Source organism: Manacus vitellinus, unplaced genomic scaffold (assembly GCF_001715985.3).
Source record: "Manacus vitellinus isolate BGI_N305 unplaced genomic scaffold, ASM171598v3 scaffold_0_pilon, whole genome shotgun sequence".
NCBI lineage: Eukaryota > Metazoa > Chordata > Aves > Passeriformes > Pipridae > Manacus > Manacus vitellinus.
The window spans coordinates 6,870,923-6,892,412 of record NW_021938789.1 but is presented as its reverse complement, the minus strand read 5'-3'; the positions used below and the strand labels follow the sequence as shown (position 1 = coordinate 6,892,412).

General features: G+C 39.1%; 1 protein-coding gene across 1 annotated transcript in view; it reads left to right on the top strand.

The window, feature by feature from the left end:
* The window catches only part of STK32B (serine/threonine kinase 32B), a 175,221-nt gene that overhangs the window by 112,628 nt on the left and 41,103 nt on the right, over positions 1-21,490 (top strand). Inside the window, exons 5-6 of the mRNA XM_008920905.3 lie at positions 6,802-6,839; positions 16,379-16,468. Of these exons, the coding sequence (XP_008919153.3) occupies positions 6,802-6,839; positions 16,379-16,468 (128 nt within the window). The remainder of the gene's footprint in view (positions 1-6,801; positions 6,840-16,378; positions 16,469-21,490) is intronic.

The following is a 21,490-nucleotide window of genomic DNA, read 5'->3' as shown; positions in this document are numbered from 1 at the left end:
ACCAGGCTTCCCAGTCATTTATTTAGTCACATCTTGAAAAACTCCAGGGATGGTGACCAAACAACCCCCCTGGGCAGCCTATTCCTCTGTTTGTCTGTCCCCACAGGAAGTTTTCCTTTATATCCAGTCTGAACTTCCTTTTTTGCAACTCACATCTGTTGTTCATATGCTAGATTCTGTCCTTTGAATTAGAGTGAGTACATGTCTTCTGTCTAATCAAATAAAACAGGCAAGAGCTGCTTTTAAAAGTCTAAGACTTCATTTCATTTCAGAACTGAATTTTCTCTGTAAATTGCCTTTGGTTAATGAACAGCTGAAGCCTCAATGGTCCTCGTTCTGAGAAAACCAATCATCATTAAAAAGTGGAAATACTCCATTATAAGTCATGCTGGTAAAACTGCCGTTAACTGAAATGCTGATAGAAGTTACTGTGGGATTTTAGAAGCTCAAGAGAATGGAAATCTGATAATACATTAGATCCTGGTCTGAACCAGCAAGGCAAAGACTGAAATCTGTCAGACATAAAGCTGAAATAATGTACTTTGGACTTTTTGCTGATACCAGATAAAGGGCTGTGAATTCAGACCCATACAGAATTGTTATAGCTGAAATATTTCCTCTGATAACAGCTGTTTGAACTGGCAAAGAACAGCTGTGCCTGTGTTAGAAACACTTGAAATCTTTTGACAAAATGAGAAAATGCAGGCAAAAGCAAAAAAACCACAAGTATAAACATGGCAGAAACCAAGCTTGTGGTGTTTATAACTTTTCTGTAAAATACGAAAGAAGAATAAAACAGGTGGACAGTGATAGTTTTTCAGTTCTCACAGGTTTAAGGGAAAGCATAGATCTTATGTCTGGTGTTATTATGGATGTGTTTCAAAAAGGTGAAGGGAAGACAGTGCCTGTACTCGCCTTAGAAGTGCTTTCCTAAATCAATTAGATTAACCTTTGCTGGAGGAACTCTAGCTGGTCATTTTGTTATCCACATCAATGGCTAAATCTTTGTTTAAGCCTCTGAAGCATCTTTATACAATTATGACTTGTAGTGATCAACTTGAGTTTAATTCTCACTTGTATAATTCAAACCCTGTTTGTTTTGTTCACTTTGGTTTTATGGAATATGAATCCACATTCATGTTCCAAAAGCAAATAGAAAAGTTTCACTGACCACCTAGATATTATTTATTATTTGTTGTATTGCATCTTACAGATCTCTTCTGTTAACTAAGCAACCTAATCCATTTGTTCTTTAGTCACAAGGAATTTTTTTGTTTAACCTTTCTGCAGACCTTTTCTTTTTTGACTGTTTTCTTTCAGGTGCTAAGAAATCACGGAACCCGAAGGACATACCTTTGTTTTAAATTAGAGCACAATACCTTTTTTTCCTGATATTATTCTATAACCTAGTAAGAATTAGTAGGTTATAGAAAAATAGAATCAGTGTGGAGTGATAGGCAATGAACCAGCCATTAATTCTTTTCCTTGAGAAAATCGGGAAATTCATAATTGACTTCACCAGCAGTAATCCTTTCATTTCTAGATGGATGTTTCAAGTCCAGTCCATAAAAATAGAGATGAAAATTACAAGGTCCTCAGTTGATAGTAATACAAAGGAAATTTTTTTGGAGATTGTTGAATTTCAAGCTTTAGAGCAAATGGCATCATCACATGTTTTTCAGTCTTCTTTTCTATAATTAATTGACCTACACAAAAAGTGTGACCTCAGAAAGGTTAGGTATGACCATTAACCATATGAGCAATTCAGATTCTCCCCTTCTGATGTATATATACAATTTCTGTCATTTTATCTGACACTGGCAATGTAATCACCTAGATTTGCTCATTTCTACTGAGATTTCTCAGACTTCTTCAGGTGATATAATCCTCATTCTTTCAACACTTACATAAATATTGTGTTACGCCTCTCCAGAGCTGCACTGCAGGGTATTTCAGTTTTAACCTCATTTCATATTGAAGATAGGCTATTTATTCCCACTATTTTCTTCATGAGTATTCAAACCCCATGACAGAATTTAACTTAAGGTAGAAGATCTGACTAGCTCCGACTGCTATGGACTATATCAGACTCACTAAATTCCACGTATGTATCTCTTACAGGTCTCTTCGATCTCTTATGAACTTCCTTGTAGCCGAAAGGGGTGGAAATAAGTATGAGGGGCTTTGAACTTGGATACATTATTTTGCATAGACTCAGATTAATTCAGGGTAGAAGGGACCTCCAGTCTGATGTTCTGCCCAAAGCAGGGTCAGCCTTCCAATCACATCAGGTTGCCTGAGATTTATCCAGTCAGGTCTTGAAAACCGACAAGAGTGACAACTGCATGACCTTGCCACTTCTTGATTTAGAAATCTGCTTTTACTTCACTTAGTAACACCAGAAAGAAACATTGATGGAAAAGGTAACTAAAACTACAGATTCTTGAACCTATGTCCTTTATTATCGTTGTGAGCCTTTCGGGGAGGACATTCTGACAGGCATAAGCAGTGAACATGAGCTGAGTCACACACATGGTTTTACTGTGTGCAGAGAGAGTACCTTCAAGCATGGGATGCCCACTCAGCCCAGATATTACAGAAGATACAAGTGGATTATTAATCATTCTTTCCTGCTTGGAAATTATATGGAGCACCTTCTTACTGTACTTTCATCTTTCAGGCAAATTTATTTTGACATTTGTAGCTAAGGCAATGAAGAAAGCTAGAAATGGGTTCACAGACAAGATCAATAAGTGGCAGTTAAACTGTGTTTTTCCAGCTTTTTTCTCAACTGTCCACACCTCTGAGTTTCTTGGGTCAGCTGTTATATTAGTCATGCTTGGTCCTGTCACCAAGTAAAGACTTTGAAGGTTTCTCTACTCTTATTTCTATGTTGCTCTGATTTTTCTGCATATAAAAGGAGCGGGAGTAGCACTGGTACAAACTGAGAAAGTTGTGTTTATGAAATCATTGTCAAGGATGCTGTCATAACTCTGTCAGTCATTGCTTGGTGAATGACCAGAGAGCAGTCCAGGGCTCTTCTGAATTCAAACCATGAGTTTGCTCCTTGCAAAAGTCCTTCAATTTCTCTTATGAGCTGGTTCAAGGTATTTGGATTATGAAAGAAGTATTTCAATTAGTTCTCTTATGCATAACAGGAAAACTCTGAAGTTAAGGTTCTGAATTTCACACCCTGTTGTTTGAACATGCTTGCTAAGCGGAAATTTTTTTCAGAAAATTTGATGCATAATCAAAACAGAATTTCACTTATGTAATAAATTTGAATTTAAATTGCTTAACTAAAGAGTTTTTATCTTTTAAATCCACCTTTCTACATAAGGAGTGTTTTTACTATTTAATGAATTTTTGTAGAGTATTTGTTTAGAGGAACTAAATATAACAGATGCCAGAAGCCCTCAGTTCTGAATATATCCAGTAACTTGCAATGCACCCAGACCTGCCACTTCTTCCCCTTGACCATTTTGAACCATCCTTGCCCTGTACCTAGCTGGTAGCAGTCAGTGAAAGGGCAGAGCAATGCCCTTGTTCCTCTGCAGTCTTTGGAGCTTTCAACAAGCTACCTCTGCAGAACAGAGCTTTTAGTGCATGCTGTAAATGGGGGACAAGCACACAACAGTGCTGCTGGAATGCACACTCTTCACGCTGACCCTGTGCTTTCCTTTGTCACCTGCAACGTGAATCTGTGCATCGTGCATGGCTCCTGCCATGTGATCCCAAAACAGCAGCATCTTGCTTAAGGAACTTGTTTACCTCCTCTCAAGTTAGCCCATGACTTTTACTTGCTGTAAAAGCAGTTTAAAACAGCCTGTTTTGAGATCAGAGGCATGGTTATGAGTCTATCATGTTGCCCCAGGGACTGAGGGGTTGGGCTGCTGTGTGCAAAGCAAAACACCCCGTGGTATCTGCCCCCAGCTACAGTTCTGCCTCTGAGCAAAATGAGCAAAGCTGACAGTGCCCACAGTGGGGAACATCCCTTAGGTAGGAAAAGCTTTATGTTCTGTGCACATCTGTATCAAGTATCAGCCACTGCCTGAATTAGTCACAGAAAGATAAGCACAGATCTAATTTTACCACTCAAACTTTCTGAGCATTACAGATGCAAACTGCATGAAGAATATATTTGATGATACATACAGTTGTCAAGTGGATTTGTCAGTGTCTTTTCTGGTGGCTATAAAAATGTATGGACTATTTAATGATGCAATACCATAGCAGATATTCAAATTGTTTGAACTCGTCTTAAAAAAAGAGCTAGAAAAGGCACAGTCTTGTAATGAGCAATCCCTGCATGCTGTATTGTTATACATATGGCAGTAGCTCATAAAGCTGAATTTTTCCTTTTGATCAGTTTTATTCTCAGTGAAGTACTAGTGATTGTATAATTCCAAATTTTAATTTTCTTTAAGTGGGAAAAGAGTTTGGAGTGATGTTGAATGTATCACTCATTTTAGGAAGGCGCAGAAAGGCCCCAGTGTACTTGTGTGTGCCCCCAACCTTTTTACCCATGTAAAAAGTACAATCGGTTTGTGCTTGTTAAAATTTGTGAAGGCAAAGTTTAAAATATTTAATTTAACTGTCAAAACTTTTACATGCTTACTTCCATTGAAAGTCATTGCTGTATTTTCAAGTGATGGATCAGCAACAAAGACTATTTCACATGAAATCACAATTCCAGCTCTTATCAGAAAACAGTTATCAAAAACCAGAAATCATTTTGTCACTAGCAAATATATTTGATACTATCTGAACACTAACTCTATTAAAACCTGCCTCATCAATTGAGAACTTAGATATAACACTGGATATAAAAATACATAGAATTTCCTATGATACTTCAACCAAAGATAAGTTTTATAATATAAACAAAGATATTTACTCCTACAGTTTGCCGGTAACTCACAGCTTGACCCATATGAAATCACTGAAGGAAAGTGTTTGATATGATAAATGTTATGCCAAGTGACTTCAGGGGACAGGAAAGACACAAGTCAGTTTGGAAGGTTTTGGGTGAAATAGGCTCTAGGACAGATGTTCCCTATATATTACACATAAATAGAACTACCACTGAATCAGACAGTTATAGGTAGCCTGTAAGTTGTGCAAAAGAAATACAGTATTTCCCACTGAAATACAGGGATAATTTAAAATTTCCATTCCAGATGGTCATTCATAGTGAAATCCTTTTCCTTACATGGACACATATGAGTCCTACATTATTTCCAAATGTCCAGAGAATTATTCAAACTAATTTCTTATTTATCCTATGTTTCCCCAGCTGATGCTACATGACTTATAAACATAATCTTAGCATACTTAATAATTTCATATGATTCTCAAGAAGAATAGAAAGTGTGGGATCCAGATTCCTAAGGAAGGTGTAAGCTTCCTTCTTCTGTCAACAAAGATTTAGAGTTTGAGTGATGACTAAGCTCATATCGTGCAAACAATATATATTATAATTGCTATTGCTATCTTATTCCTGTATGATGTTTACTTGAGAAGTCCTTCTGTAATTAAAATTAAAAAAAAAAAAAGATGTTCTGGTGTAACATATTTTCTTTTTGCAACTTTTTCCTTTTTTCTTTATTCCATTTATGGGCACATTGGCAAAAAAACTTTCCTAGGAAATGGTTAAATTGGAATAATCAACCCATCAAGTCATCCGTTTTCTAAAAGAAATTAAACAGGTGGGCATGTTTGGAGTGACCTTTGCAGACTTATTCAACAGCTTATTTTGACAGTTTATGGTGCCTTGTCTTTTGAGATAAGGGGAAAATTCAGACCAAGGGGCAAAAGTTTTGTTCAAGATGGACTGATGCCTCTGCCATTCTGTCAGTGCCACACCAAAGAACACAGCTTCAAAACTGCATGAACTGCAAGCTGCCAGGGTCAAGGCAGTGCCACACACACTGCCACATCACACTCACCAAGCCCCAGGGTGAGCCAAACCACAGACTGATCCAGCTGGCAAAAGCAATGAATTTCCCCCAGAACAGGTCCACACTAACAGCAATAATGCTGGACCCAGTGAGAGAGTGGGAATGCCTGTCAATGGTGAGGAAAAGTTGTCTCCATCCCTCCTGACAGCAGCATGAACTTAGGTCAATGGAAAATGATCCTGAAAGTGAAACTCTCTAGGGCAATGTTGTTCTCTTGTGCCAAGAAGGACGTTGTTGAGCTGATGCTTCAGCCCATCATAATGTTTATCTTCCCTTACCCCCTCACCATTTCCCTAACAGCATAGTACCTGCTGGTACAGACAGCCAAGTGGGGATTCAGGGACTAACAGGAGACATACTGAATTAGCACAAGATAGCCCACAGGACTCTGCAGTGTGTGAGTGACCACACATGTGAGTGTGGCAGATTAGCAGGCTCTGGCAGACAGGGTAAACCACCAATGTTTCCAGTTAAATTATTTCTGTGAGATATGGAGTCCCTGAAGCAGTCAGGCACCTTCTAGATGCAAATCTTCCATCTCATTGTTCCCACTGTTATAAAGAATAAATCACATAATCTTGAAAACCAATCCCATGTCAATGCTAACCATATGAAAACAAAACCACAACAAATGGAAACCTAGAGAGCCTCTTTAGTATGCATGTTTTCTCAGGGAAATAGGGATGTAGATAAAAATCATTTGCCTTTGCATATGACATGGTTTTCATTGGTTTTGTAATAGTTTAAGTGACTTAGCCCTCATACCCAGATGGGAAAAACTTAAAAATTGGAGGTTTCCTTTGGGTATGAAATGTAATGCATTCCTTTCCTTATTTTCCAGGGACATCAAACCTGACAACATACTATTGGATGAACATGGTGAGTATTGACTGCTTTCTCTCAGAATCTCTAATTCTTGAGATCTCAGCAGCGTGCTCATGCTTTGTAAATCCGCTTCAGATGTTGAATTCCTATCTAAATCTGGACTTTCTCTGCAAAGTCCCTCGAACACTGTGGATTTTGTAATTTTCCCTCCTGCTGCAAAAGAAATGTGCGGATCTGAAACTTCAGGTCTGAAAACAAAGGAATTTAATATGAATTGAGATCACCAGGGACACTTGACAAAAAGAAGTTAATATTTTTATTAACAGGATTTCTGTGCACCATCATAATCCCTTTTTAGATGCCTACCAGTAGAACTGTACCAAGTACTTTATTCACTCTTTTAGAACTCTGAAGAGGTAAGAAATTTCACATAGCAAATTATTTCCCATGTAGGTATTCAAAATTACTTTCTTAAATTTAGATATGGATTTTGGAAATTTCTCTAGTTCTGAAAATTTTTAGCACCTCTATATGTAGTTCTGGCTTAAATAGCATTAAAAAAGAACAAGACAACATACAGAGTTTTGAACTTCCAGTGTAAATTCCATTTTGTCAAACATAAAAGGCACGATATGAAAAAAAAAAGCCAATGTCTTTAATTTTACACATACACACTCTAGGTATTTAGCTAAAACCTCGTGTATCTTCATGCAACTATTGATAGGAAAAAATGAGAAAATACAGGTAGAAAGGACATTAGCCTTTTATCAGTTAGAACAGAAATACATAGAGGAAAAAGACTAAATGGAAAAAGGAGATGTGTGTTTGTAACTGTGGGAAAGTCCCGTGCTCTGTTCACTTCAGAAATTGATTAAAAGCAGATAATCTCTGAGAAAATATAATCTTGAAATTTTGCCAACAATAGTGTTATGTTTCAAAATCTGTTGCAGAGCTGCAGGGTATACAATTTAAAGTTGATTAAAAAGATAACATTGTGCAAGGGTGAAGTTTGTCCCTGGGAACATGGAAGCTAAGTAATATTAGAGTTTTAAAACATCTAGAACTTCAGCAATTTAATGTTTGAGACCCATAAGTGTTAATGTTCCCTAGACACTAATATCAGCAAATAAGCATGAAATAGAAATGCCTTGTCTTTAAGTCCTGGGTGAATTAAAGATGTCAACAGCAACACAAAATGAGCATGAGTATGTTAATCTCTGACTGACAGCCTTTGAAGTACTGTCACCCTTATCTCTCCTTGCCCCTCATCAAGGTCAATTACTGAACAAAATCAGCCTCTTGTGAGAGTTTTCCTATGAAGCCTCAAGTATCACAGAGAAAAACCTACATAGAGCATGAGCACTATGCTGCAAAATGAAGGCATTTATTGTGATTATAAGCTGTTCAGAACAAAATTATCTGTAGGCAGCTTGGAAATTTTGGGCTGGATGGCCCCTTTTCCTCAAAGCAGCAGAATGCTGCTCCCTCATAGCACACCTGCAGACAAGCGATGAAACAACGTGCTTCTCCAGATGCGCAGATGGATCTTGGCCAGCAGAACTGATCAGCTCATGGATTCAAACAGGTTAAAAGACCTGTTATGTGTTTGAGAGAAAGAATTCTCTGAACCTGGAAAAGGGTCTACACACATACTTCAACTCACTAAATGGGGCGATATCAGTAGGACAAGTGTGTGTGTACTGTGCTCATTTCCATAGGTTTACTTTACAGATAACTGAAAGACATAGAGGTGTTCTAGATCATATGGTTTATTTTGGATGTCTTCACTATACACGAGTATTTATTTGTCTTTGGTGACTAATATCTAGAATTTTTGAGTTAGGATATAGATATACACCTTACAGATGTATATTTTGCAAGAAGAATGCTATCCTTGAAGTTCCTAAAAGCTCTGATTAAGCTGCAACATAATAACATCATTTTTACAAAATCATCAGATTTCATTTAATGGAAAAATATGCTGAATATATGCACTGCAAATATGTTGGTTGCAGAGGAAGCATAACAAATTCACCTAATATGAGTCTAACCAGGTGCACAGGAAGGAACTTGATTTTAGCCCATGGCCTCTGAGATGGCACAACAGTTTCCTATACACTTGACTTTAGCCCTAGGTCTTTCTTACAGTATATTAAACAAATTATGTTTACATAAAATATCATGGAATTGGATATGCACAATATTCCTGACTGAGACTTTGTCTCAGTGAGTTAGATTCTTTTGGCCTCGCTGAAGAAACCTAGTCTGGCTGAAGTCAACATGTAGTTTACGCCATTCACATTGAGTTACATCTTCAAGCAGTCAAATTGACTGACTTTCATAACATATACCAAGAATATATATTACAGATATTTCTGCTCATTGAAACTAATTTAACTACAATTTATCTGTGTTGCTTAGAGAACATACCTCAGGAATACAAAAGTAGTGAAAATGGGAGATCCTTCTTAACCATTAAAAATGACTGACCTAATTTATAAATTAAAAAACCCCACAAAAACAAACATATACAACATATTCCAAATCATTCTGGCAGAGAAAGTCTGAATTTTCCTGTATACTTTTCAGCACAGCCACATCTCGACCCAGGTTCTGATGCATTAGTGGAAATAAATATTTGATGATCATGAATAGCATAATGCTACATGAGAATGGGATAATCAGCTGCTTAAAAAAGTGTTCAGCCTCTGTCAGAGGATGATTGCACAATCTCCTGGAAAGATTCCCCATCCCACCTCTGAGGAGAGAAAGTAGGGATGGTTTCAGGGTTCACTCTCTGGACTGGAATCAGACCTCTCTAAGGAAATGAATGCTGTCCATAAAGCTCTTCTGTTACATTTCCTTCTCAGCTTTCCCAGAAAGCTCTTCCTCTTATGACTAACACTAATCTTTAAATTTGGTAGCAGTGCCCTGTTCTGCTAACATACATCTGAAACAGAACTATTCCAGTCTCAGCTGAAGGAACTACCTAGTGTTTCAGGACAGCTACTACTACTGTATTGTACAGAGAAAAGCATTATGTAATTCTCCTAAAGACAGTATTCTGCTTCCTCTGCTATTCCTTTCATTTTAATGGTTTAGAACCATATAACTGAAATGACAGCATTTGGAACTGGAATCTGACAAGTCTGGTCCATGTTGTATTTTTTTGGTGAAATATCAAAGAAATTAAAGATGTCTTTAAAACTTTCCATGATCAATTAACCATGATGTCTAAATGGATGTAGAATTTCCTAAATGCAGAAAACAAGCAGTGGCAAACAGATTAGTACATTGGCTTTTTTCAGAGATGATAACATTTTTTTTATAGCTATTTGGTAGCACCATTTAAATTAACATTTCTGGTTGTTCTGCAGAAATTGCAGGGCTCTACTTTTTCATTCAGGCTTTGCATTGTACAGAGAGACCACACGATTATTACAGTCTGTTAACAGGAAATCTGCAAGGGTTTGATTTCCTCTCAGTCAATTTTCCAGGATGTCATTTCATAAGATGCAGCAAGATCCCTGCTTGGTTTACTGAGGAAGAACTCCCTGCTGGGTCAGATCCAAGACCTTGGCCAGCATTTTGTCACAACTGGTGGCAAGAGGAGGTACTATTCATGGAACATGCCTTTTGCCACTTGGCTGTCAAATGCTTCAGTGTTTCCTATCACCCACAATTTTTGTAGGAGGATATTAGACCATCTCTGTTAATGAGTTCGTTTAGTGCCGCTTTGAAGCTGTGGCTGATATTGGCCTCTACAAGCTCCTGGAGCAACAAACTGTAGAAGTTCACCCTCCTTCATGAAGGGAAAGTGTTTTCTTTAGTGTGTTTTAAAATGCTCTTCTTGCAAAAAAAAAAAAAAAAAGGAAAAAGTTCCACTTCTAGAATTGCAGGATTTGATGAATAATAACTTAGAATCACAATATTCAAGATATTCAAAAAATCCTTCCACACTCTCCTGTCAGCAGAAGAGCCTCAGCTTGTTTAATGTCTCATCAGGAAGAAGTTTTGCCCCTCTCACTTGCCACAGTGTTACAGACATGCAGTCTTTCAGTTTCAGAGCAGAAGAGCAACCACAGTGGATCAAAGACCCATCTAATTGAGCTTCTTGTCTCCAAGAGTCTCCAAGAAATGCATGACAGAGTAAGATATAAAAAGAGTCTAGTTTTGGTGGTACTTTCCCCAGGTGCTCACCCAGCTTCCATCTTTTTGTTACTGAGGCATTTCCTGAGCTGGTTATGGTTTCCAAATATTTAATAACTTTCATTGCCCTTTTCCAAGATCTTTTCTGGTGTTTCCTTGAGTGAAGAGAACTTTTAGCATCCTTAACATCCTGTGTAAGGGTTCTTAGCTTGAAAACAGATTATGTGAAGACTCACTATGTGTTTATTAATTTTGAAGGCCCTATCTGCTAATTTCACGGAATGATTACTAATTCTAGTCTTGAAACTGTTTCCTGATGGCTCTCCATATTGAAATCACATAATATTGCACTTTCAGACTTAACAGGACTATTTACATTATATAGGTTTTGGGGTTTTTGTAGATTTACATTTTATAGGTTTACATTTTAGGTTTTGGGGTTTTTGTAGATTGGATTTTTGCATCAGATAGTGGTGATTTTATTCAGTAAAATAATTTCATTATGAGTGAGCAAGGCTAATTGAATCTGGAATTCATAGTAACTTATTATAAATTATTATATTATTTTGTGATCATCAAATTTTTCCTTAAAACTCTATTTCATTGATTACATCTCAGCTCTCATTTGAAAACTAACAGCAAAATCAAAAGATGTAGCCAATGAGCAATCTTGACCTTAGAAGAAAAATGGCATGAAAGAAACCCACCCAAAAATTAATAATTTGAGCTCCAATATTAAATTCTGAATACCAGAACTGGCAGCATTATTACTGTATACTGATATCTAAGAGACATCTCCACTAAAGATGTACCGGTGTGTCTGCACTAGGGCTGGTCCTTATCCTACCCATAGGCAATTTTCAGGGACTGTATCTCATTTAATCCTCTGATCTTGATCAGCAAGATGAAGGTTTCCAGCATAACTCATCCACCTGAAGCTATCTGGACTTTGAAAATATATCTGAAACTTTTACATGCCTACGTGGCCATTTAGCAGCCTAACCTTTTGAAATGCATGGCCTTGCTGAACCCATCTATAGCCACGCACTGAGGTTGTACCAATCTCCCTGATGAAATGTGGAAGACTGCCAAGCCATGCCAAGTTCAGGTGTGTGTGTGAGCTTATGCTCTCATACATAGTACAGATGAACCCAGAGATGCTTTTTAAATTGTTCATAGGGTTTGACCTTCTGAGGGCAAATCAGATTGAATTTGCTCCAAAATATTACTGTGCTGAGATTTCTGATCAGCTCTAATGCATGCTGAGTTGGTGACATTAACTCCAATATAATATTTCTTCTCTCTGCCCTCAAATTCACCCCTTTGGTTACAGACTCGGAGAAATTCAATGAGGTTTGAAATCATGTACATTTTCCTCTGCTAAATGTTAGTCAGCCAACCCCAGACACCTTTCAGGACTTGTTGTAATAGTCATTAAGATTTGCTCAAAAATTAAATAATAGTCCAAACAATGATCATTTGTTGTTTACCTCAGATACCATGATTTCAGACCATGTGAAAAAGCGAGGCATAAAAGTCACATGGCATAAAGCTTTCCAAAGTCATACACTGTACTGCAGGTATTAACTTACCCCGGTAAAGCCTTATTGGAAGCCTTCACAGTCTGTAAGAGCTAAATCCAAGTGGCACTGACATTCTGCTTCAATATTGTATCAGGGTATAGACTTGGTTTTGACATTTACTTGTTCACAATCATATCCAGAAAGGGAGATCAAGTACAAGGTGTGAAGCTCAGATGGAAAAAAGTCCCCAGGAACAGAAAGTTTGGAAGCAGTATGAGGTGTCCCAGAATATTTTCTGCAGCAATAGCAACCTTCCCTTTTCCTATGCACAACAGTTGCAGTAAAAACAGGTCTTAGAGGCTGATAAGAAAGACTCCTATAGAGAATTGGGGTCTAACTGTTTCTTGGAATATTCACACCAGGAATAAAAAACATTTAAAAATGCCAAAAAAAGCCCAAACCCACACCCCACAAAAACAAACAAACAAAAAAAATAAAACAAAAAAACCCCAAACAAACAAATCCTTAGGCTTAGAAGACTTGAAAACCTTCAGAACTCTGCCTCGACACCCTCCAGCCCTCCTCCACTGCTCACAGGCACAGGGCATTCACGCCCCTTCTCTGGCCTGTCCCAGACTCAGCCCCTCCCCATGCCCCCAGCTCCCACCAGGCGTTGTGTGCGGTCTCTGCAGCAGCACAGCCATTCACCTGCCTGCAGAGACCTTCTTTTCCCTCCAGCGTCAATTAGCAGCCCTTTTAGCACTAGGCAAGGGCTGCCTGCAGAAAGGCAGTGGGCCATGGAGTGGCCGTGTGGAGGGGAAGAGCAAAGGTGGAGTTTTTCCAGCAGTATAGACATGGCTCCACTGTGCCCTACTGCATGTAGAGGAGCTGCCTGTTGTTGCTGTATTGGCAGCAGGATGCATAGGAGCTATGCTTCCCAATCCATCCCTTAGCTTGTAGAAAGGCATTTTTAACAAAAAAAAAAAAAAAATCAACCAGTGCATTCAACAATTTACGTGTGCTATTTTGGTTTTGTTAAATGAAAAGGACACTAATAAAAGGGAGAGAAAACAATGCACTGCAGGAGAGGCAATTTTGATTGCAAATATGAATTGGTCTGAATGGATGTTTTGCAATGGGTAATCATGCTGGTAGTCTAATAGGGAGCATCACTTACAGTGCTGTCATATAAGTGACAGAACTTTTATTTATCTGTCAAAAAAACGGAAAGTATTAGTGTCCAGAGATCCTTGCAACATTTCATTCTACAGTGTACACGAAATTGCTTTACACTACTGCAATGAGGAGGCTATATCTGGTTCAGGTACCATTTCAAAGAAGCCTTCTGCCATAGTGTTTTATGATGGCAGAAATGAACTGCAAATATGCTACACTTCAGCCACCAGGAAGATGGAATACCATCTTGGAATTGTGATGTCAGGCTGGGCTGTGAACGTTAATTCGTGTTATGACAGCTTAACACCTCCTGCTCCTTATAAAGGGATGGCTTTCATCTGCTCACAGCTTTTGTCTGCCCTGTAGATGTCTTCCTGAGCTGGGCATTTTAAGAAGAATGTGTCAATAAAATCTAAGTAGGTTTCTTGAGAAAAGTACAGAAAGCATGCAAACCATTTCATCGAACACTTTTACTATATCTCCCGTTTGGGGAAAGAGCTTTAAGTTTAGCAGTAGGAAGTGCATTCTTCCTTTTCCCCTTCAAAACTAACTCAGATCTGGCCAAACTAGGGTCCTCTGAGACATTCAGTTCACACATGTGTAGCTGCAGAGTCGTCATAGGCTGGCAGATACATTTCCTGTGGACTTTGAGCAGGATCTAGGTTAGACTGTTGGAGCAGCATAACATTTGTAGATACAGCTCTTCCTTCATCAGGCATCACTGTAAAATCCAACATCAGTCATTTGTTACAGTCTTTTCATCTTTGGCAGCAAACATAATAACAACCTCCCTCACTTAATAGCAGCATCATGCCCAAACTCTGATTCATTCTGTGGGTTGAATGAGGTTGAGACTTGATTAAAAAAAAAAAATCACATGACTTTGTCACTCAAGAGTCTAGTCCAACACATGATGTATTAATCCTGATCTGAGTGCAGTGCTAAGCTGGGAAAGGGAGTGCCTTTCCCTGTACTCTGTCCTCCACAATGGCATTGCCAGATATAATCACAGAGAGCATAATATCTACATCCCTCAACAATATAAGACTGGTCCTACAGCAGAGATGCAAAACCTAACAAAAGACTTGTCAAATTAAAAGTCTGGTTTTAATTTTAATTTTAATTTTTTCAAGTTGGATTTAGATTCAATTTACCTGGCAAGCCAGGATTAATAACTACTGCTTCACTGTGGTGGAGCAATTTAATCTACACTTATCAGAAGCTACCCCAAGGAAAAAAGTAATGACAGAAGGTTGGGGCCATCCAGCCTGATGAATTCAGTTTAAATCAGCTGTTTGGCTGGTCAGGCAGCACGTCCCCAGGCTGACTCCTGTCACTTATCATTCATCTTTCAACCTGCCGTCAAATGAATGATCGTTTGGGAGCTGCTCCTGTTACATACACACTGTTCTGTTACTGTAGATCTAATTTTATAGTTATTGTATGATAAAAATATCATTTTTCTACTTATCTTCCTCTTTGCCCTGAGGAGACTCAGAAAAAAACGAGCTGATGGTAACCTGTAGTGGATGAGACAGTAGAGAGTGTCATGAGCACCTGACATTATGAGAGGTGGCTGTAGCTGGAGATAAGGAGAGATAAATTTCACACATAGCTTCACATGCTGCTTCTGCATTCTACTTACTGCTCAGAGAAAACATGGAATCATAGAATAATAGAATGGTTAAGGTTGGAAGGATCTCAAGGATCATCTGGTTCCAACCCCCCTGCCATGGGCAGGAACACCTTCCACTAAACCAGGTTGTTCAGAATCCCATCCAACCTGGCCTCGAACACTGCCAGGAACGGGGCATCTGCAACCTCTATGGGCAACTTGTTACAGTGCTTTACCACCCTCTGACAAAGAATTTTTTCCTAACATCTAATCTAAACCTACCCTCTTTCAAACCATTTTAAAACCATTTCGTCTTGTCCTATCACTATCTCCAAGTAAAAAGTCCCTCTCCTTCCTTTTTATAAATCCCCTTAAGGTACTGGAAGGCTGCTATAAGGTCTCCCTGGAGACTTCTTTTCTTCAGGCTGAACAACCCCACCTTTCCCAGCCTGTCTGCATAGGAGAGGTGCTCCAGTCCTCAGATCATCTTCATGGCCTCCTCTGGGCCTCTCCAACTGGTCCACATCTTTCTTGTGCTGAGGACCCCAGATCTGCAGACATGACTCCAGGTGGGGTCTCATGAGGGCAGAATAGAGGCAGGGAATCACCTCAGCCTGCTGGCCACGCTGCTCCTGACACGGACCAGGATACAATTGGCTTTCTGGATTGCAAGCCCGCACTGTTGGCTTATGTCCAGCTTTTCATTCCCAAGAACCCCCAAGTCCTCCTCAGTAGGGCAGCTCTCAATGAGTTCATCTCCCAGTACTCATGTCTGAGATTGTCCTGACCCAGGTGCAGCACTTTGTACTTAGATTTGCTGAACTTCATGAGATTTTCATCGGCCCATTTCTCAAGTTTCTTCATGTCAGGAAAAGAGTCAGGCGTGATCAGCAAAACCAGTTCAATACTGCAAGCAGGTAGCAGGTTTAACCACACAGGAAGAGTATTCCATCACTTTGCTTCCAACTTGATTTTTCTAGTTATGAGTAACATTCAATAATAAGTTTTCATTAATGCTATGAATCTTTCCAATTAATTTTCTTTCCATTATCACTTAAATGTTAAATAAAGAGAGGAATATTTGTATGAAGTGCTATTTTAACTTTTGTTTCTACTTTGTGTAATTGCAGGACATGTTCATATCACTGACTTTAACATAGCAACCATAGTGAAAGGCTCAGAAAAAGCTTCTTCTATGGCTGGCACAAAACCCTATATGGGTAAGTTTTCAAAACCATTAAAAAAATGTAAGAAAAGTCACACATTAAGGTTGACTAATAGCATATTAAAAAGATTTTAAATTGTAAAAGCATACAGTGGTTGTGATCAATTTCTTTTTTTTTTTTTAAAGTATATGTGTTTTAGCAGTGGAAAACACAGGAGAGGGAGGATGCTGTTTGGATGCTGTTTTAAGCAGGAGTCTGATCTCTACACTGCTTCTGGTCAGGTTCTGTTTGGGTTTGTGAAGCAAATTAATGAAAATTTCAGCTGCATTACTTCCTGTAAATCCTCATAGCTTGAGAAAAGAATATATGATTGATTTGCACCATTGTGGCTATGACCTACTAGGGAACACATAATGTCAGTTTAAAAGTATTTAGGCACATACTTAATTGCTTTGCTATTCTGAGTTCCTCAAAAATGTGTCTGTTTAAAATTAGAGTTCTCTGTAAGTTCTTGCCTTCTGGCTTTTAGACCATTTGATACTTTTTAATTATATATTTAAAATGCATGATTGATTGAAAGCTAGGAGAGTAAAATTCAGTTCACCTCATGTGTCTAAAGGTTAAGCATCTTGGCTAAATTAATAATTCAAACTTCCCCTGAGCTGAAGGATAGAAGGCGTCTCCTGAAGGTCATTTGTCCAACCAAAGTTAGGCTAGCTTCCTTGACTAAGTCTATGTGTGTTTTGTCCTATTTATGGCTTCCTACACATCTGATGTTTTAATTCTTTCTGTATATGGAATTGTCATTGCCTGAGCAGATGACTAGCCTAAGACTAAATATATTGGGATTCAGAAAATGATATATTAAGACAGAGGTGTTGCCTCCAAGAGCCTTTTTCTAGCAGACATCCTCAGAGAACACCTAACACTCATGCAGTGGTGAAATACTGGTAAATTATCAAGTTATGAAAATGTAATTTGGGGGAACTGAAGGCCAGTGCATTACCACAGTTCTGATTATTAGCACAGGAGTAAAAGCATGTGCCCAAGAAATAGGAATTGACACTGATGTTTTTCCCAGCAAAAGGAGCACTCCACCATCCTGCACATGAAGCAGGCAGGCATCTGCAGGGTGCCTCCACACCAGCTGTGAGACTGTGACAGAGCAGTCCCAGGCACTGGATCAGAGCTGTTTTTTCAGATACGATTTGTTTTTTGTTACAAATCAACAGCCAGCAGGAGCTAAGTCTATTGCCCTGAGCAGCTTGTGCACAGCAGTCCTGTCTAGGCAGTAAACAGGACACAATAACCTGTGTGTGGCCACACTGGGCTCAGGACCAGTGCACCAATCTCTGTGTTTGTAGTTGATAAATGTATAAGCTTAGAAATCTCTCAAAACAGACCAGAAAACATTTCATGTAGTCCTGATTCAAGTATTTAAATTATGCAGAGGGATGAGGATTTAGATTAAACTTTTCTCAGCAATTTGTACAGGTTAGCTTTAGCTGAGTGTCTAGTTGAGTGACTCTGCTTAGATGAGATGAGCAGCACTGCACAGTTATGTAATACAGAGCATAAAGAGGTCAAGGGAAAGATGGGAGATGGGGAAAAGATTTCACTTTTGCACACTAATGAATCTGGTCTTGGTTCACCTTAGCTCATGTGGCTGTTCTGCCTCTGAACCCTCCTCCCCACACATCAGGTCTCCTCACAAGAAGAAACAGTACAAGAAAAATGCTCTCCTTCCCTTTATGAAGAGGCTATGGCACCATCCACCAGCTTACTTTTTCTCCAGTGTGCCTTCCTCACCTCTTGGAAATGCAAAGATACTGCAAAAGCCATAAGTACAGTCTTCACCACTCAGAAAGAGTCAGAAGAGTCATCCTTGCATTTATCTGGAGCTGTAAGAAGGCAGAAAAGCTTTTAGAGCTGCAAAAATCCTCTGTTTTGATGAAAAGTGATAGGTGAGGATACTCTGTGGCACAGTCTGGATATCAAAGCTTCAACAAACTAAATATTAAGAGTTTGACAGATATGGCCAGACATTCATTGGTGCTACTTTCCTCTTTTAGTTTCCAGCTTTTTTTTTTGTGTAGAATTATAACTTCAGTGAAGTACTACAAAGACTTTTCAGTTGCACTGATTTCTGGTTTTAAGACTGTATCAAAGGCTTTCCATGTGGCTTTTCCTTAGCCATTTAGACTGTGAGAGAAATGGAAAAAACCAGAATTTTGGTTGGTGGTAAGCTTTCATTACCAGGTTCATTACTAGGAATTCAAACCACACTTTAACCTTAGTGTAAAAAGATGAAGTCACCTTCAAGCAAGGTACTTGCTGAGTACCAGAACCAAGGAAATTTAGTGTTTTCTGTAAGACATGTCTTATGCTATGCTGGTTTTTACAATGATGACAGTATGAGATGTGATGAAAGCTTTTTCCCCCTCTTGAAAGTTTATAAAGGCTTACTCCCATGCGGATCCTGTTATATTTAGTCAGATATGAGGGCACTCACCAGCTTTTGCCTTAGCAGAGGTACTTATAGGATTTCTCACTTGTTCCTATGGCCAATTTAAGGAAATAAACAGAAAATTGTTATCTCTAAAGCCTCCATTCTTCTTTGAAATCTGATTGAAATAGGCTGAGAAATTGCTAGGGAGCGATTTGCTCACATGCAGCATGACTGCATAAAACTGGTATTCAAGAAAAAAACGCAGCAAATTGATATTGTGTTGTAAAAATGCCCTGGCTGTTCTGATTAAGATGCCTATCTTGTAATGCTAAGCATGGTGTGAGTCATCTCCTGAAGCCTTTTGTTAATCCCACTTCACATTAGCCTTTTTGCCCCTAAGTCTTTCTCAGCCTGAAATATTCCCTGCCTATTTCCCTACTTATTAAATGGTTATGCAGAATGCAATGTACCTGAACCTGAATGTTTCTCCAGAAACGCTGGCAATTTCTCTGTATTTCCCCTTCCCAGCCAATTCATTCAGACAAGTGAAATACCTGCCACAGATAGGCAACAAAGACATGGACAGCAGTGTATGTAAAAGGAACAAGACCAACAGCCTGGTGAGGAAAGATACTTCCTGCTGCTTCTGCAGATTTTCTTTTCAAAGCCATTGACCTGAAATGCTGAAGTGAAATCAACTTCTTAGAGTTTGGGAGTCCTTGTACTGTTTAGGTGCCTGTGGCTGTGGAAGACAATGTGTGCCTTCAGCTGTTTTGGGAAAACTGTGTGTCACCCACGCCTGATTTTACCATTACAAATCCACTGCTCAAACCCTCTGTAACACCTGTGATTAAGGTTTTATTGGAGGAATAGCTCTTTGAAAACTCCTAAGGTTTCAGGCTGTCATCCTACACTGGCAAGCAATGCCAAATGTCCTTTGAGACCAGGCTGGCTTTTGTCAGGCACAGCTGCTGCCAACAAGTGAGCACAAGCACCTGTGGAGGACCCCCTCCACTCCCCATGAGGTTTGGACCAGGAAAGCCAGTGCAGGGCAAGACGTGGTCCTTGGCTGCAGCCTGTGCCTGGGGTGTTCAGCTGTGGCTCTTTCTTCCTGCAAAAGGCTATTGCTTAGGCCTCCCGTGTGTAAGGGAAGGGTGCATTTGCCTGAGCAGAAGCACCTATGTAAGTCTTTGCCACTTTCAGCATGGTTCCATCTTTATGAGGGGGAAAAAAAGAAAAAGAGACATTTCTTAAATTGCTCCCTTATAAAAAAGGCTGCAAGAAATACATTTGTGTCTCAAAGAACATGCTCTGTGCTGGACACTCATCTGCAGTGATGGCCCTCTATCCTGCATCAGGGTGCTCAGTTACAAAACCAAAAGTTAAATATTAAAACAGATCTAGAAAACATGACAGGTATCACTTTTGGTTTATTCCTCACTTCAGCATAATTTGTGTGTATTTGAGTTCTGTAGCACGTGCTTTATCCTTACTGAAATGTTTTGCCATGATCAGTTTCCATACATCTGTGTAGTATTTGTGAGCATTGCTAAAAACTTTCCATTCAGAGGTTTAGGGTTTGTTTGGGTTTTGGGGGCGGGGGGGGTTTGTTTGTTTGCTTGCTTGTTGGTTTGGGGTTTTTTTTCTGTTTCTAGTAGTAGGAGGGCTTGGGGGGCTAGGTAGAGGTTTTGATGTTTTCCTTAGCAGAGACTGAAGTTACCCAAATAATGCACTGTGACTTGACTCTACTTCAAATCAAACCAACAAAATACATTTTATGATACAAACACACCTGACAAAAATCCAAAGCCAATAAAATCAGCCATAAATTATGCGAAAAGTTGCACCTACCTCTTTCCTATCCTACAGGCTTGTTATCTCAGCTTTTCACAGCTACTTTCATAGGTTGCTGTCATGATGAAGAATGACTGTGTGCCTGAGATTACCAGAGGATTGTGGATTTACAGTGGTCCACTGAACTTCCAAAATGTATGAGTCATCCATATTTATTAATTAATACTGTGTAGGAGTACTATTGGACTCAGAAGAAAGCTAGTGGATGTCCTGATATCAACCTTACAGGTAAAAAAAACCATCCTGTAGGGCTACATTTGTTCCTAAGATAGTTAAAATATATCATGAATAACTTTCAAGTTGGGTCTTTTTTGCAGTCACACTAAACAGTGCTCTGAAATGAAATAGCGTTTTGTAGCTCATTTGACTGAAGTTAAGGCAGTGTTTAGGTTTTTAAAAATCCCACCCTTTTCCTATGGAGGATTTGACTGTCTGGCTGCAGGCTTTCTCTGGTGATTTTGCTACCTGCCCTTTTGATCCTGGGGAAATATCACAATGCCAGCATGAGTCAGGAGGCTTTTGTTCTGGTAAGTAGGAACCAAGGGTGGCAGTGTGAGACTCCGAGGCGCTGAAACAAATACCATACTGATGGGGTTTTCAGCTTATGCTAGGAGCAATGTAGCTGAGGGCATTAAGGACTGCAAGCAGGCATTCAGATTTTTGTTCCACTCTGACATTAATGAGTAGAACCATAAGCAGCTGAGAAACCTCAGGAGACGAGGAAAAAAGTTATTACCTCCAGCTGCTCTTCACCTCTTTGTGCCCTCTGACCT